We start from the raw sequence: 19244 nt of genomic DNA, 5'->3' as shown, positions 1-19244 counted from the left end.
TTTCCTGTTCAATACTACCCCTATATATATACTCCAGTTTTAATTTCCCTGTATCTCTGGAAAGTTAAGTCCTTTAAAAAGATATCAAGATACACCCAGGAAGAACCGAAATACCCTTCATCACCCACACTGAGGGATTATAACCACATTCCTGTCTTATTCTTTTGTCAGTGTTTCTGTGTGTTTTTCCTTTTGTACTTCATGAATCTTATTCTTGTGGTTCATTTTGGCTGGGTTTTTCTTTTTCTTTTTTCTTTTTCTTTTGTTGGTCTTTTTCTCTGTTCATTTTTGTTTTTGTACTTTATAAATCTTACTCTTGGGGCTCATTTAAGCTGGTTTTTTTTTCCCTCTCTCTCTCTCTCTTTTTTCTTTCTTTTTGGTGGTGACTCCAATTACACCAAAACTTTCCAGGGTGCACCTTGCTGGGATCGTGGTTGATATTTTCAGCTACATAGCCCCTCAACCGCCTCTCATCAGAATGACTAGGAGAAGGAACATGCAACAGAGGAAAAATTCAGACTGTGACCTCTGTCACAGAACTATTGGATATGGACATAAACAATATGTCAGAAATAGAATGCAGGGTAACAGTTATCCAGACAATGGCTAGGTTGGAGAAGACCATTAGTGGCAACCTAGAATCTCTAAGGGCAGAAGTGAGCACTGATCTGACAGAACTTAAAAATGCTATCAATGAGATCCAATCTAATCCAAATACTCTAACAGCTAGGGTAAATGAGACAGAAGATCAAATCAGTGATCTAAAAGACAAACTGACAGAGAGAAGGATCAGGAGTAGGCCTGGAACAAACAGCTTAGAAGCCATCAAAACAAAATTAGAGAAATAAATGATGCCATGAAAGGTTCTAATGTCAGAATTATTGGGATCCCTGAGGGGGTGGAAAGAGAGAGAAGACCAGAAGATAAAGTTGAACAAATACTAGATGAGAACTGCCCTAATCTCAGAATGGAACAAGTGGTCATGTCCTAGAGGCAGAGAGGACACCTCCCAAGATCAGTGAGGGTAGAAAGACGTCCAGATGCAGAATATGAAATTCTCAACTCCTAAATTCAGACAAAATGTCTTAAGGGCAGCTAGGGGGAAGAGATTCCTTACGTAGAGGGAGGTACATCAGAATAACATCAGACATGTCCACAGAAACCTGGCATGCCAGGAAGGGCTGACAAGACATGTTCAGGGCACTGAATGAGAAGAACATGCAGCCAAGAATACTTTACCTGACAAGGCTTACATTCAGAATGGATGGAGAGATAAAGAACTTCCAAGACCAGCAAAGATTAAAAGATTTTGTGACCACCAAGCCAGCACTACAAAGAGGGGGGGGGGTCTATAAAAGAAGAAAGAACCCAAGAGTGATACAGAACAGAAATTTACAGACATTCTATAGGAACAAGGACTTCACAGGCAACATGATGACAATAAAAGGTATCTTTCAATAATCACTCTCAATGTGAAAGGCCTACATGTTCCCCTAAAATGGCACAGGGTAGCAGACTGGCTAAAAAGACGGGACACATCCACATGCTGTCTACAAGAGATTAATTTTGAAACTAAAGATACATCCAGACTGAAAGTGAAGGGCTGGAGAACCATCTTTCATGCCAATGGGACTCAAAAGAAAGTGGGGTAGCAATTCTTATAAGAGACAAATTAGATTTTAAGCTAAAGATTTTAGTCAAGAGATACAGAAGGAAACTACATCATGCTTAAAGGATCTATCCAACAAGAAGTTCTAACAATTACAAATATTTATGCCCCTAGCATGGGAACAACCAACTACAGAAGCCAACTGTTAATCAAAATAAAGAGACATATTGATAAGAATACATTAATTATAGGGGATCTTAACACACTACTCTCAGCAACAGACAGATCATCTAAGCAGAAAATCAACAAAGAAACAAGAGATTTGAATGACACATTGGACCGGATGGCCCTCACAGGTATAAATAGAACATTCTACTCTAAAATAACAGAAAATTAACTTTTCTCAAGGGCACATGGATCTTTCTCCAGAAGAGACCACATACTGAGTCACAAATCAGGGCTCAACTGATTTGAGAGACTGAGATTATTCCCTGCATATTCTCAGACCACATTGTTTTGAAACTGGAACTTAATCACAAGAAAAAGTTTGGAAGGAATTCAAACACTTGGAAGCTAAAGAGCATCCTGCTCAAGAATGTTTGGATCAACCAGGAACTCAAAGAAGCACTTAAACAATTCATGGAAACATATGAGAATAAAGACACATCGGTCCAAAATCCTATGGGATACTGCAAAGGTGGTCCTAAGGGGGAAATACGTAGCCATCCAAGCCTCACTCAAAAAAAAAAAAAGAAAAATCCCGAATACATAAACTCTCTTTACACCTTAAAGAACTGAAGAATCAACAAGTTAAGCCAACCCCATGCACAAGCAGGGAAATAATCAAGATTAGAGCAGAGATCAATGAATTAGAAATATGAGATACAGTAGAACACATCAATGAAACCAGAAGCTGATTCTTTGAAAGAATTAATAAGATCAATAAACCACTGACCAGACTTATTCAAAAGAAAAGAGAAAGGATCCAAATTAATAAAATTATGAATGAAAGGGGAGAGATCATGACTAACACCAAGGAAATAGAAACAATCATCAGCAATTATTATCAACAGCTATATGCCAATAAGATAAGCAACTTAAAAGAAATGGATTTATTCCTGGAAACCTATAAACTTCCAAGGCTGGAACAGGAAGAAATTGACAACCTGAATAGACCAATAACTAGTAACGAGATTGAAGCAGTGATCAAAAACCTCCCAAGAAACAAGAGTCCAAGACCTAATGGATTCCCTGGGGAATTCTACCAAACATTCAAAGAAATACCTATTCTCCTGAAGCGGTTTCAAAAAAACAGAAACAGAAGGAAAACTTTCAGACTCTTTCTATGAGGTCAGCATTACCTTGATCCCCAAACCAAGCAAAGACCCCATAAAAAGGAGAATTTCGGACCAATATCTCCGATGAATATGGATGCTAAGATTCTCAACAAGATGCTAGTTATTAAGATCCAACAGATTAATAAAAGGATTATCCACCATGACCAGGTGGGATTTATCCCTGGGATGCAAGGGTTGATCAACATTCGCAAATCAATCAGTTTGAGAGAACACATTAATAAGAGAAAAGACAAGAACCATATGGTCCTCTCAATTCATGCAGAAAAAGCATTTGAGAAAATACAGAATCCTTTCCTGATTAAAACTCTTTAGAGTATAGGGATAGAGGGAACATTCCTTCAACCTAATAAAATCTATGAAAAAGCCACAGCAAATATCATTCACAATGAGGAAAAGCTGAGAGCCTTCCCACTGAGATCAGGACCATGACAAGGATGCCTACTCTCACCACCATTGTCCAACATAGTACTAGAAGTCCTAGCAACAGCAATCAGACAACAAAAAGAAAGAAAAGGTATCTGAATTGCCAAAGAAGAAGTCAAACTCTCTCTCGTTGCAGATGACATGATGTTTTATGTGGAAAACCCAAAAGACTCCAGCCCCAAATTATTAGAACTCATACAGCAATTCAGCAATCAATGCACAGAAATCAGGGGCACTGGGGCACCTGGGTGGTTCACTGGGTTAAAGCACCTGCCTTCGTTCAGGTCCTGATCCCAGGGTCCTGGGATCGAGCCCTGCATTGGGCTATCTGCTCAGCAGGTAGCCTGCTTCCACCTCTCTCTCTCTCTGCCTGCCTCTCTACTTGTAATATCTGCTTGTCAAATAAATAAATAAAATCTTTAAAAAAAAAAAAAGAAATCAGTGGCATTTCTATACACTAAAAATATGACTAAGGTAAGAGAAATTAAGGAATTGACTCCACTTACAATAGCACCAAAAACCATAGATAACCCAGGAATAAACCTAACCAAAGAGGTAAAGGATCTATATTCTAGAAACTATAGAACACTTAAGAAACAAATTGAAGACACAAAAAGATAGAAAAATATTTCAACCTCATGGATCAGAGAATAAACACTGGGAAAATGTCTATGCTGTCCAGAGCAATCTATATTTCCAATGCCATCCCAATCAAAATACTATCAGCAATTTTCAAAGTACTGGAACAAACAATCCTGAAATTTGTATGGAACCAGAAAAGACCCCAAATCATCAAGGAAATGCTGAAAAAGAAAACCAAAGTTGGGGGCATCATGTTGCCTGATTTCAAGCTGTATTACAAAGCTGTGATCACCAAGACAGCATGGTACATGCACAAAAACAGATATATAGACCAATGGAACAGAATAAAGAGCCCAGATATGGACACTCAACTCTATGGACAACCAATCTTTGACAAGGTAAGAAAGAATATCCAGTGGAGAAATAACGCGCTTTTTTAAATAATGGTGCTGGGATAATTAGACAGCTATGTATAGAAGAATGAAACTGGACCATTCTCTTATACCATATACAAAGATAAACTCAAAATGGATGAAAAACCTCAATGTGAGACAGCAATCCATTAAAATCCTAGAGGAGAATATAGCCAGTAACCTCTTCAACATCAGCCACAGGAACATTTTTCAAGATATGTCTCCAAAGGCAAAGGAAACAAAAGCGAAGATCAGCTTCTGGGACTTCATCAAGATCAAGAGCTTCTGCACAGCAAAGGAAACAGTCAACAAAACAAAAAGGCAACCCACGGAATGGGAGAAGTTATTTGCAAATGACACTACAGATAAAGGCCGGTTATCCAAGAGCTATAGAGCACATCTCAGACTTAACACCCAAAACACAATCCAGTTAAGAAATGGGCAGAAGATGTGAATAGACACTTCTCCAAAGAAGACATACAAATGGTTAATAGACACATGAAAAAATGTTCAACATCATTAGCCATCAGGGAAATTCAAATCAAAACAACATTGAGGGAGGAGTCAAGATGGCGGAGAAGCAGCAGGCTGAGACTACTTCAGCTAGCAGGAGATCAGCTAGATAGCTTATCTAAAGATTGCAAACTCCTGCAAATCCATTGGCAGATCGAAAAGAAGAACAGCAATTCTAGAAACAGAAAAACAACCACTTTCTGAAAGGTAGGACTGGCGGAGAAGTGAATCCAAAGCGACAGGAAGATAGACACTGGGGGGAGGGGCCGGCTCCCGGCAAGCGGAGCAATGGAGCACAAAATCAGGACTTTTAGAAGACTGTTCCGCTGAGGGACATCGCTCCAAAGGCTAAACCGGGGTGAAGCCCACGAGGGGGCAGCATGGCCTCAGGTCCCACAGGGTCACAGAAGGATCAGGGGTGTCTGAGTGTCACAGAGCATGCGGAAAGTAGAACGGGAAACACGGCTACAGAGACAGAGCCGACAGTAAGCTCACAGCTCGGGGTTACCTTGAACCAGCCGCAGGCTCGGTGAGCTCAGAGCGCGGCCGGAGGTCAGGCAGACAGGAGTTACTGGGCGCTGTTCTCTGAGGGCGCACTGGAGCGGGGCTCTCGGCTCCTCCAGGCCGGAGACAAGGAGGCTGCCATTTGTATTCCCGTCCTCTGGAACTCTACGGACAGCGCTCAAGGAACAAAAGCTCCTGAAAGCAAACCCGAGCAGATTACTTAGCCCCTGGTAAGGGCAGTGCAATTCCGCCTGGGGCAAAGACACTTCAGAATCACTACACCAGGCCCCTCCCCCAGAGATGAGCAAGAAATCCAGCCAAGGCCAAGTTCACCTACCAAGGAGTATGGTTTCAATACCAAGGAGAGCAGCAGAATTCCAGAGGAGGAGAAAGCAAAGCACAGAACTCATGGCTTTCTCCCTATGATTTTTTTAGTCTTGCAGTTAATTTAATTTTTTTCTTTTTCATTTTTTTCTCTTCTTCTGTTAAATTTTTTTTTTAACTTTTACCCTTTTCTTTTTTAACATTTTTAAACTGGTTTATCTAATATATATATTTTTTCTTTTTTATACTTTTCTTTGTTCATTTTCTTTTTTTTAATTCTTTTCTTTTTTCTTTTTTTTTTTTTCCTTTCTTTCTTTTTGAACCTCTTTTAATCCCCTTTCTCTCCCCACACGATTTGGGATCTCTTCTGATTTGGTTAAAGCATATTTTCCTGGGGTTCTTGCCACCCTTTTAGTATTTTACTTGCTCCTTCATATACTCTTATCTGGACAAAATGACAAGGCGGAAAAAATCACCACAAAAAAAAGAACAAGAGGCAGTACCGAAGGCTAGGGACCTAATCAATACAGACGTTGGTAATATGTCAGATCTAGAGTTCAGAATGACAATTCTCAAGGTTCTAGCCGGGCTCGAAAAAGGCATGGAAGATATTAGAGAAACCCTCTCGGGAGATATAAAAGCCCTTTCTGGAGAAATAAAAGAACTAAAATCTAACCAAGTTGAAATCAAAAAAGCTATTAATGAGGTGTAATCAAAAATGGAGTCTCTCACTGCTAGGATAAATGAGGCAGAAGAAAGAATTAGCGATATAGAAGACCAAATGACAGAGAATGAAGAAGCTGAGCAAAAGAGGGACAAACAGCTACTGGACCACGAGGGGAGAATTCGAGAGATAAGTGACACCATAAGACGAAACAACATTAGAATAATTGGGATTCCAGAAGAAGAAGAAAGAGAGAGGGGAGCAGAAGGTATACTGGAGAGAATTATTGGGGAGAATTTCCCCAATATGGCAAAGGGAACGAGCATCAAAATTCAGGAGGTTCAGAGAACGCCCCTCAAAATCAATAAGAATAAGCCCACACCCCGTCACCTAATAGTAAAATTTACAAGTTTTAGTGACAAAGAGAAAATCCTGAAAGCAGCCCAGGAAAAGAGGTCTGTAACATACAATGGTAAAAATATTAGATTGGCAGCTGACTTATCCACAGAGACCTGGCAAGCCAGAAAGAGCTGGCATGATATTTTCAGAGCACTAAACGAGAAAAACATGCAGCCAAGAATACTATATCCAGCTAGGCTATCACTGAAAATAGAAGGAGAGATTAAAAGCTTCCAGGACAAACAAAAACTGAAAGAATTTGCAAACACCAAACCATCTCTACAGGAAATATTGAAAGGGGTCCTCTAAGCAAAGAGAGAGCCTACAAGTGGTAGATCAGAAAGGAACAGAGACCATATACAGTAACAGTCACCTTACAGGCAATACAATGGCACTAAATTCATATCTCTCAATAATTACCCTGAATGTTAATGGGCTAAATGCCCCAATCAAAAGACACAGGGTATCAGAATGGATAAAAAAACAAAACCCATCTATATGTTGCCTCCAAGAAACTCATTTTAAGCCCGAAGACACCTCCAGATTTAAAGTGAGGGGGTGGAAAAGAATTTACCATGCTAATGGACATCAGAAGAAAGCAGGAGTGGCAATCCTTATATCAGATCAATTAGATTTTAAGCCAAAGAATATAATAAGAGATGATGAAGGACACTATATCATACTCAAAGGGTCTGTCCAACAAGATCTAACAATTTTAAATATCTATGCTCCCAACGTGGGAGCAGCCAAATATATAAGCCAATTAATAACAAAATCAAAGAAACACATCAACAATAATACAATAATAGTAGGGGACTTTAACACTCCCCTCACTGAAATGGACAGATCATCCAAGCAAAAGATCAACAAGGAAATAAAGGCCATAAATGACACTGGACAAGATGGACATCACAGATATATTCAGAACATTTCATCCCAAAGCAACAGAATACACATTCTTCACTAGTGCACATGGAACATTCTCCAGAATAGATTACATCCTTGGTCCTAAATCAGGACTCAGCTGGTATCAAAAGATTGGGATCATTCCCTGCATATTTTCAGACCACAATGCTCTGAAGCTAGAACTCAACCACAAGAGGAAGTTTGGAAAGAACCCGAATACATGGAGACTAAACAGCATCCTTCTAAAGAATGAATGGGTCAACCAGGAAATTAAAGAAGAATTGAAAAAAATCATGGAAACAAATGATAATGAAAATACAACGGTTCAAAATCTATGGGACATAACAAAGGCAGTCCTGAGAGGAGAATATATAGCGGTACAAGCCTTTCTCAAGAAACAAGAAAAGTCTCAGGTACACAACCTAACTCTACACCTAAAGGACCTGGAGAAAGAACAAGAAAGAAACCCTAAGCCCAGCAGAAGAGAAATAATAAAGATCAGAGCAGATATCAATGAAATAGAAACCAAAAAAAAAACAGAGCAAATCAACGAAACTAGGAGCTGGTTCTTTGAAAGAATTAATAAAATTGATAAACCCCTGGCCCGACTTATCAAAAAGAAAAGAGAAAGGACCCAAATAAATAAAATCATGAATGAAAGAGGAGAGATCACAACTAACACCAAAGAAATACAAACTATTATAAGAACATACTATGAGCAACTCTACACCAACAAATTTGACAATCTGGAAGAAATGGATGCATTCCTAGAAACATATAAACTACCACAACTGAACCAGGAAGAAACAGAAAGCCTGAACAGACCCATAACCAGTAAGGAGATTGAAACAGTCATTAAAAATCTCCAAACAAACAAAAGCCCATGGCCAGATGGCTTCCCGGGGGAATTCTACCAAACATTTAAAGAAGAACTAATTCATATTCTCCTGAAACTGTTGCAAACAATAGAAATGGAAGGAAAACTTCCAAACTCATTTTATGAGGCCAGCATCACCTTGATCCCAAAACCAGACAAGGATCCCATCAAAAAAGAGAGCTATAGACCAATATCCTTGATGAACACAGATGCGAAAATTCTCACCAAAATACTAGCCAATAGGATTCAACAGTACATTAAAAGGATTATTCACCACGACCAAGTGGGGTTTATTCCAGGGCTGCAAGGTTGGTTCAACATCCGCAAATCAGTCAATGTGATACAACACATCAATAAAAGAAAGAACAAGAACCATATGATACTCTCAATAGATGCTGAAAAAGCATTTGACAAAGTACAGCATCCCTTCCTGATCAAAACTCTTCAAAGTGTAGGGATAGAGGGCACATACTTCAATATCATCAAAGCCATCTATGAAAAACCCACCGCAAATATCATTCTCAATGGAGAAAAACTGAAAGCTTTTCCGCTAAGGTCAGGAACACGGCAGGGATGTCCATTATCACCACTGCTATTCAACATAGTACTAGAAGTCCTAGCCTCAGCAATCAGACAACAAAAGGAAATTAAAGGCATCCAAATCGGCAAAGAAGAAGTCAAATTATCACTCTTCGCAGATGATATGATACTATATGTGGAAAACCCAAAAGACTCCACTCCAAAACTGCTCGAACTTGTACAGGAATTCAGTAAAGTGTCAGGATATAAAATCGATGCACAGAAATCAGTTGCATTTCTCTACACCAACAACAAGACGGAAGAAAGAAAAATTAAGGAGTCAATCCCATTTACAATTGCACCCCAAACCATAAGATACCTAGGAATAAACCTAACCAAAGAGGCAACAGAAAACTATAAAGTACTCATGAAAGAAACTGAGGAAGACACAAAGAAATGGAAAAATGTTCCATGCTCCTGGATTGGAAGAATAAATATTGTGAAAATGTCTATGCTACCTAAAGCAATCTACACATTTAATGCAATTCCTATCAAAGTACCATCCATCTTTTTCAAAGAAATGGAACAAATAATTCTAAAATTTATATGGAACCAGAAAAGACCTCAAATAGCCAGAGGGATATTGAAAAAGAAAGCCAAAGTTGGTGGCATCACTATTCCGGACTTCAAGCTCTATTACAAAGCTGTCATCATCAAGACAGCATGGTACTGGCACAAAAACAGACACATAGCAATGGAACAGAATAGAGAGCCCAGAAATAGACCCTCAACTCTATGGTCAACTAATCTTCGACAAAGCAGGAAAGAATGTCCAATGGAAAAAAGACAGCCTCTTCAATAAATGATGTTGGGAAAATTGGACAGCCACATGCAGAAAAATGAAATTGGACCGTTTCCTTACACCACACACAAAAATAGACTCAAAATGAATGAAGGACCTCAATGTGAGAAAGGAATCCATCAAAATCCTTGCGGAGAACACAGGCAGCAACCTCTTCGACCTCAACCGCAGCAACATCTTCCTAGGACATCGCCAAAGGCAAGGGAAGCAAGGGCAAAAATGAACTATTGGGATTTCATCAAGATGAAAAGCTTTCGCACAGCAAAGGAAACAGTTAACAAAATCAAAAGACAACTGAGAGAATGGGAGAAGATATTTGCAAATGACATATCAGATAAAGGACTAGTGTCCAAAATCTATAAAGAACTAACAAACTCAACACCCAAAGAACAAATAATCCAATCAAGAAATGGGCAGAGGACATGAACAGACATTTCTGCAAAGAAGACATCCAGATGGCCAACAGACACATGAAAAAGTGCTCCATATCACTCAGCATCAGGGAAATACAAATCAAAACCACAATGAGATATCACCTCACACCAGTCAGAATGGCTAAAATTAACAAGTCAGGAAATGACAGATGCTGGCGAGGATGCGGAGAAAGGGGAACCCTCCTACACTGTTGGTGAGAATGCAAGCTGGTACAACCACTCTGGAAAACAGCATGGAGGTTCCTCAAAATGTTGAAAATAGAACTACCCTATTACCCAGCAATTGCACTACTGGGTATTTACCCTAAAGATACAAACGTAGTGATCCGAAGGGGCACGTGCACCCGAATGTTTATAGCAGCAATGTCCACAATAGCCAAACTATGGAAAGAACCTAGATGTCCATCAACAGATGAATGGATAAAGACGATGTGGTATATATACACAATGGAATATTATGCAGCCATCAAAAGAAATGAAATCTTGCCATTTGCAACAACGTGGATGGAATAGAGCGTATCATGCTTAGTGAAATAAGCGGAGAAAGACAACTATCATATGATCTCCCTGATATGAGGAATTGGTGATGCAACATGGGGGCTTAAGTGGGTAGGAGAAGAATAAAAGAAACAAGATGGGATTGGGAGGGAGACAAACCATAAGTGACTCTTAATCTCACAAAACAAACTGAGGGTTGCTGGGGGGCGGGGGATTGGTAGAAGGGGGGTGGGGTTATAGACATTGGGGGGGTGTGCTTTGGTGAGTGCTGTGGGGTGTGTGGATATGGCAATTCATGGACCTGTACCCCTGGAGATAAAAATATATGTTTATAAAAAATAAATAAATAAATAAAATTTAAAAAAGGAAAAAAAAAACCACATTGAGATACCACCTTATACTAGTTAGAATGGCAAATGCTGACAAGACAGGAAAAAGCAAATGTTGGAGAGGTTATGGAGAAAGGGTACCCTCTCACACTGTTGGTAAGAATGCAAATTGGTATAGTCACTTTGGGAAACCATCTGGATGTTCCTCAAACAGTTAAAAATAGAGCTACTCAATGGCCCAGCAATTATACTACTGGGTATTTACCTCAAAGATACAGATGTAGTGAAAGGAAGGAGCACATGCCTGTGCCAATGTTCATAGCAGCAATGTTCACAACAGCCAATCTGTGGAAGGAGCCAAGATTCCCTTCAACAGACGAATGGATAAAGAAGATGTGGTCCATATATACAATGGAATTTTACACAACCATCAGAAAGGATGAGTACCCAAAATTTGGATCAACATGGATGGAACCGGAGAAGATGATGATAAGTGAAATAAGTCAAATGGAGAAAGATATTTATCATATGGTTTCACCCATATGTGGAACATAAGGAACAGCATGGAGAACATTAGGAAAAGGAAGGGGAAAAGGAAGTGGGGGGTGAATCAGAGTGAGAGATGAACCATGAGAGACTATGGGCTCCAGGAAACGAACTGAGGGTTTTAGAGGGGAGGTGCATGGGGGAATGTGTTAGCCAAGTGGTGGGTTTTAAGGAGGGCATATTATTGCATGGAGCACTGGGTTTTATATACAAACAATGAATCTTGAACACTACATGAAAAACTAATGATGTACTATATGGTGATTAACATAATATAATTTAAAAAATTTTTTTAAATCTAAGAAAAAAGAAAAATTAATGTTGAAGTTTGTCGCTCTCGACCCGCAAGAACGACCCGTAGGCGAGGTGAGTGGCAAACTTCTTTATTCACAATCTTCAGCCGGGGACCCCCCCCAGTCTAAGACCCCCAAGTATATCTCCACCAAGTGCGAACTATATCCAATCAGAGTATACCACGACTAACAAAACTACCAATCAGAAGGACTATCTATGTGCACGCATCGTGCTCGTGAGCACGTATGTGACTCCATAGGTTTTCTTTGTTCTACAGATCATGCACCTTTCCCTTGACTCCTGGTATCTATCAAACGTCACCCGCGAATGCACTCACAGTCCTTGGGTTAATCTCTCACTCCTCCCACTCTTCAGGCCTCGCTTAGTACGTGACTCCCTGCATCTGCTCGCATTCCTTAGGCAAACTAGCTACAGCCTTGGCCTCTCATGCCTTGCTTAGTACGTGACTCCTTGCTCCTGCTGCATGGCTCTCCACAGAAGTTATAATTACCTTATACAGCTTTAATAATACAAAATAATAACATTAAGTTTTATTTTAAAGCTCCTTTATGTACTATAATTGTTTTTCCTGGGCACATACAAATGAATTCTTCCTGCTATTCACTTTGTAGTATCTACATAGTTGCCATCTTAGCAGGTAACATGAGAAATTCAGTATCTGCTATTATAACTTATTAAACTGGAACTGCATATGTTTAAAGAAAGCAAACATAGTCTGAAAAAATTTGTTAGTGTTTAAGTAGTCCATGGTAATTGACATGAAGCACTCCTTCTTTTGTCAGGAAATACTCTTAAAATTTAAAATATTAATATAGCTTCTCCTTTAAAATGATCTCCTTTGGTTAAACTGTTTGGAGAAAAAGGTTTGACTATTTTCATAGCTTTTGACATGAACAGCTACATTGCTTCCCCCCCAAGTTTCATTGTAATATAATATACATAATAAAAAATTTACCATCTTAGGTGTACATTCAATGGTATTAAATATATTCAAAATGTTCATCCATTTCCATAATTCCTTTCACCTTATAAAACTGAAACTCTGTACCCTTTAAACAATAATTCTCCCTTCCCCCTTCCTCCCAGCTCCCATTAACCACCATTCTACTTTCTGTCTCTGTGATTTTGACTACTCTAAGTACTTCACATAAGTAGAATCATACAGTATTTGGCTTTTTGTGACTGACTGACTTCACTTAACATAATGACCTCAAGGTTCATCCATATTGTAATATATGTTAGACTTTTTCTTTTTTTTTTTAATGATTATTTTTCTATGTTTTATTTTTTTTAATTTATTTTCAGCATAACAGTATTCATTATTTTTGCACCACACCCAGTGCTCCATGCAATTCGTGCCCTCTCTAATACTCACCACCTGGTTCCCCCAACCTCCCACCCCCGCCACTTCAAACCCCTCAGATTGTTTTTCAGAGTCCATAGTCTCTCATGGTTCATCTCCCCTTCCAATTTCCCCCAACTCCCTTCTCCTCTCTAACTCCCCATGTCCTTCATGCTATTTGTTATGCTCCACAAATAAGTGAAACCATATGATAATTGACTCTCTCTGCTTGACTTATAAGGAAGATGTGGTCCATATACACTATGGAGTATTATGCCCTATCAGAAAGGATGAATACCCAACTTTTGTAGCAACATGGACAGGACTGGAAGAGATTACGCTGAGTGAAATAAGACTTTTTCTTTTTTTACGTTGAATAATATACTGTATGTATATACCAAATTTTCCTAATCCATTCATGTCACTGAACATTTGGGATCTTCAGATTTCAGCTATTATAAATAATGCTGCTATGAACATGTGTCTACACATATCTTTCAAGACCCTGATGCCAATTCTTTTGTGTATATACCTAGAAGAATTGCTGGATCATATAGTAATTCTATTTTTAATTTTTTGAGGAACTGCCATACTGTTTTCCACAGTGTATGTAACATTTCACATTTCCACCAACAGTGCCAAAGGTTCAAATTTCTCTGTATCCTTTTTGTTTTGATAGTAACCATCCTAATGGTGTTAGCTGGTATCACACTGTAGTTTTATGTGCCTTTCCCTAATTATTAGTGATGTTGAGCATCTTTTTTATGAGCTTGTTGGCCATTTGTACATCTTGCAAAAAAAAAAAGGTCTACTCAAGTATTTTGCCTATTTTTGAATCAGGTTGGTTTTCTTGCTGTTGAGTTTTAGGAGTTCTCTATATATTTTGGATATTAATCCATGATTAGATATATGATTTCCATATATTTTCTTCCATTCTGTGGGCTGAAGTTTTACTCTTTTGATACTGTCTCTTAATGGAGAAAATTTTTTAATTTTCATGAAGTCCAATTTGTCTTTGTCTTTTGTTCTGTGTTTTTACTGTCACATCTGAGAAGTTCCTACCAAACCAGTGTTGTAAATCTTTTGTTATTATGACTTCCAAGGCTTTTATTGTTTCAGGTCTTATATTAAATTACATTAAACTCTTTTTTGATCCATCCTGAATTAATTTTTTGTATATAGTATTAGGTAAGGATAGTATTAGGTAAAGGTTCTTTAGCATATGGATATCCAGTATTCTCACCATCACTGTTGAAAGAACTATCCTTTCCCCATTGGATGGTCTTGGTACCACTGTCTAAAATCATTTGATCACATATAAGAGGGTTTTGTTTGGGCTCTTTATTCTATTCTATTGGTTTGTATGTCTGTCTGTATGTCAGTACTGTGGTTTTCTTTTACTGTAGCTTTGTAGGTAGTTTTCAAGTCAGGAAATACGATTCCTCCAGGTTATTCTTTTTTCAGCAATGCTTTGTAGATTTCATCACACATGATTTCCAGTTCCATGGTTAATTCCTAAATATTTTATTATTTTTTATGCTACTGTAAACTGAAATGTTTCTGTTATTTCTTTCACTCATTAGCCTATCTCCCACCTGTCTTTAACCAACCCTCAGTATGTTCTCTATTGGTAAGAGTCTTTTGTGGTTTGTTACCCTCTTTTTCTTTTCCCTTCCCCTATTTTCATCTGTTTTCTTAAATTCCACGTATGAGTGAAATCATATGGTATTTGTGTTTCTCTGACTTATTTTGCTTAGCATAGACACTCTAGCTCCATTCATACTGTTGCAAATGGCAAGATTTCATTCTTTTGATGGCTGCATAATATTCTGTTATGTATATGTATGTGCATACACACACACATATACACACACCCCACATCCTCTTTATCTATTCATCAGTCAATGGATATTTGGGTTCTTTTCGTATTTTGGCTATTGTTGATAATGTGCAAACAGAGATCATTTTACTTTTTCTTTTCCAAAATGGATGTATTTTATTGCCTTGCCTAATCACTCTGGCTAAAACTTCCAGTTCTCTATTGAACAGAAGTGATGAAAATGGGTATCCTTGCTTTTGTTCCTGATCTTAAAAGTTTTCAGTCGTTCACCATGAAGTATGATGTCTAAGTAGGTTTTTCATATACAGGTTTCCCTTATTCTCTGGAAGCTTGTTTTATGCCACTTCATTTTTTTAAAGACCTATGTTAGTACAGGCCTACCTTGTTTTATTGCACTTCATTTTATTGCACAGTGCAGATATTGCATTTTTTACAAATTAAAGGTTTGCAGGAACCCTACATCAAGTAAGCTTAGTGGTACCATTCTTCCAACAGCATTTGCTCATTTCATGTCTCTGTGTCACATTTGGTAATTCTTCAAATATTTTGAACTTTTTCATTCACTGATCTGTAATCAGTGTGATCAGTGATTGGGACGTGCTGAGGGCTTGGATGATGGCTAAAATTTTTAAAATTAAGTTTAACTAAGGTATACATTGTTTTTTATTATTATTGTACACTTAACAGACTACAGTACAGTATAAATAAATGTAACTTTTTAAATTTCAATTTTGTTAGTTAACATACAGTCAAATATTGGTTTCTGGAGTAGAATTCAGTGACTCATCATTTACATACAACACCCAGTGCTCATCACAACAAGTACCCTCTTTAAGAGACATCACCCATCCAGTCCTTCCCCAACCCTTCTCCCTCCATCAACCCTGTTTGTTTTCTGTCATTAAGAGTCACTTGTTTCCCTCTTTTTTTTCTCTTTTCCCCCTTCCCATATGTTCACCTGTTCTCTTTCTTAAATTCCACATATGAATGAGATCATATGGTATTTGTCTTTCTCTGGCCGACTTATTTCACTTAGCATAATACACTCTAGCTCCATGCACATCACTGCAAATGGCAAGATTTCATTCTTTTTGATGGCTGAATAATATTCCATTGTATATATATATATATATATACCACATCTTTTTTTTTTTTTAAAGATTTTATTTATTTATTTGACAGAGAGAGATCACAAGTAGATGGAGAGGCAGGTAGAGAGAGAGAGAGAGGGAAGCAGGCTCCCTGCTGAGCAGAGAGCCCGATGCGGGACTCGATCCCAGGACCCTGAGATCATGACCTGAGCCGAAGGCAGCGGCTTAACTCACTGAGCCACCCAGGCGCCCCTACCACATCTTTTTTTAATCCATTCATCAGTCAATGGACATTTGGGCTCTCTCCAGAGTTTGGCTATTGTTGGTAATGCTGCTATAAACATCAAGGTGCATGAACCCATTAAAATCTATATTTTTGTATCTTTTGGATAAATACCTAGTAGTACAATGGCTAGGTCATAGGGTAGTTCTATTTTTAACTTTTTGAGGAACATCCAGAATGTTCTCCAGAGCGGCTGCACCAGTTTGGATTTCTACCAACCGTTCAAGAGGGTTCCCCTTTTTCTGCATCCTTACCACCTGTTGTTCATAGTCCTCTCAATGTGCTGCTGACTTTGGTTTGTTAGTATTTTGTTGAGGATTTCTGTATCAATGTTCTTAAGGGATACTGATCTGTAGTTTTCTTTTCTCGCAGTGTTTATGCCTGGCTTTGGTATCAAAGCAGTGACTAACTCAACCTCATAGAATAAGTAATCAAGTGTTCCTTCCTCTTCAACTTTTTGGGAAAGATTGAGAATATCTGGTATTCTTTTTTTAAATGTTTGACAGAACTGACAAATGAAGCCATTGGGTGCAGGGCTTCTGTCAGAGACTTTGGATTACTGATTTAATCTCCTTACTAGTTACACTTCTATTCAGAATTTCTATTCATCATTTAGTCTTGGCAGGTTTTATGTTTTTAGGAATTCATCCATTTCATTTGCTTTTGTGTACAATTATTCCATTGTATTCATAGTATTCTCTTATAATTGTTGTTATTTCTATAGAATTGTGTTAATGTCTGACTTTCATTTTTTATTTAAGTAATGTGAATATTCCTTTTTTCTTAGTCTATTTAGCTAAACGTTTGTCATCTTGTTGGGCCTTTTTTAAGAACCAGCTTTTAGTTTCATTTTCTCACTGTTTTTCACTCTCTATTCCATTTATCTCTGCTCTAATCTTTATCATTTCCTTCCTTCTGCTAGCTTGGAGTTTTAGCTACCCATCTCTTTGCACCTCTGTGATCAGAAGTAGTGAACAACAATCTGCTACTTCCTATGACTAAGACTTGAGAGATAAATAAGTCTTTGCTATGGGGTAGGAGGATGGAAGAAAGGCATCCCAGATAGCAGAAACAGTGGCTCTGATATTATAACAGAGTCTGGCCTGTTTAGGGAATTGCAAGAACCCAGTATGGATGGTACATTTGCCTTTAAGGGTTAAGTGTTAAAACTGAAGGATAAAGAAGTAGGGAAGATCCAGTTTCTGAAACATCCCATCAGAAAGATTTTAAGCCAATTAACAGTATTACTTTTTCTGTCTTAACACCTTTACATAAAATTTCTACATTATGCAAATATTAGTATGTAAGAGAACTGTAAAGTGTATACTGTAAAGTGGATTCTAATTTTTTAGTAACCAAAATGCCCCACTTATTTTTTTTTTTAAGATTTTATTTATTTATTTGACAGAGAGAGATCACAAGTAGACAGAGAGGCAGGCAGAGAGAGAGAGGAGGAAACAGGCTCCCTGCTGAGCAGAGAGCCTGATGCGGGACTCGATCCCAGGACCCTGAGATCATGACCTGAGCCGAAGGCAGCGGCTTAACCCACTGAGCCACCCAGGCGCCCGCCCCACTTATTTTTAATCCTTCTAAGACCATCAGAGCCATTCTAAGGCATTCAGTTTTCATACTTATAAGTATTAAATTTCCTTTCAAACTGTAAGACACAACAGCACATTGTCTGAAACACTCACATTCATGAATTTATAGTAATCATTCCACTGTCTCATACCTGCACGTTGTAGCAAACACAGTTCGTTGATACTTATATATTTCTTAAACACATCCATACAGACCTACAAGTAATAAAAAACAAAACATTACCTTTTTATATTTAATTTAAAAAGACGCAAATTTCCATCCTATCTTTCTGTTTATTCTATATTTTTTAAGTGAACTTAAAGCAATGGCATAAAAAGTTGAAATTAGGTTAACTCACAGATTTGAAATGCATATTGAATTCACAACAGAAGCCTTATTTTAGAGATGCTTTGACAAAGAAATAATCAAGGAAATAAACAAGATTAGCAAGCAACTAGAGAAGGGAAGAAATCCTTGATTGTTCAAAATTTTAAAAACCTTATTTAGATCATTTAAAAAAATAACCATTTATTGGTCTAAGGATAAATACACTTACCAATAAATTGAACAGAGAGCCTACAAATAGACCCAATCATATATAATCAGCTGATTTATATGACATGGTGACCCAGCAGTACAGTGGGGGAAAGAGTGGTCTTTTTTTCGTAAATGTTGTTGGGTCACTTAGGGATCCACACGGGAAAAAAATATTTATCTTTACCTTTTTCTTCACATCATAAACAAAAATCAATACCCAGTGGCTTAGTGTTCTAAATACAAAGATAAAACAATAAATCTTTTAAAGAAAAAACATAAGATCTTGGCAAAGATTTCTTCAACAGAATACAAAAAGTTAATATAAAAAATGGACAAGATTGGATTACATAAAAATTAAGAAATTAACTGCATAAGAATTACATAAAAATTAAGAAATTAAAAGGGGAACTTATACACTAGTAAAAGTTACCTGCTATACACATACCCAACAAAGAACTTAGAATATATAAAGAATTCTTAAGATAAATAAGAAAA

At 37.8% G+C, this 19244-nt stretch overlaps 1 protein-coding gene across 2 annotated transcripts in view; it reads right to left on the bottom strand.

Moving 5' to 3' along the window:
* Positions 1 to 19244, bottom strand: part of TOPAZ1 (testis and ovary specific PAZ domain containing 1) — a 132523-nt gene that overhangs the window by 61751 nt on the left and 51528 nt on the right. For both annotated transcript variants that reach the window (XM_032308531.1, XM_032308602.1), the window contains exon 10: positions 18364 to 18427. In XM_032308531.1, coding sequence (XP_032164422.1) covers positions 18364 to 18427 — 64 coding nt within the window. The remainder of the gene's footprint in view (positions 1 to 18363; positions 18428 to 19244) is intronic.

The sequence above is a fragment of the Mustela erminea genome, chromosome 1 (assembly GCF_009829155.1).
Source record: "Mustela erminea isolate mMusErm1 chromosome 1, mMusErm1.Pri, whole genome shotgun sequence".
Lineage (NCBI taxonomy): Eukaryota > Metazoa > Chordata > Mammalia > Carnivora > Mustelidae > Mustela > Mustela erminea.
This window is presented reverse-complemented; position numbering and strand designations above follow the sequence as displayed.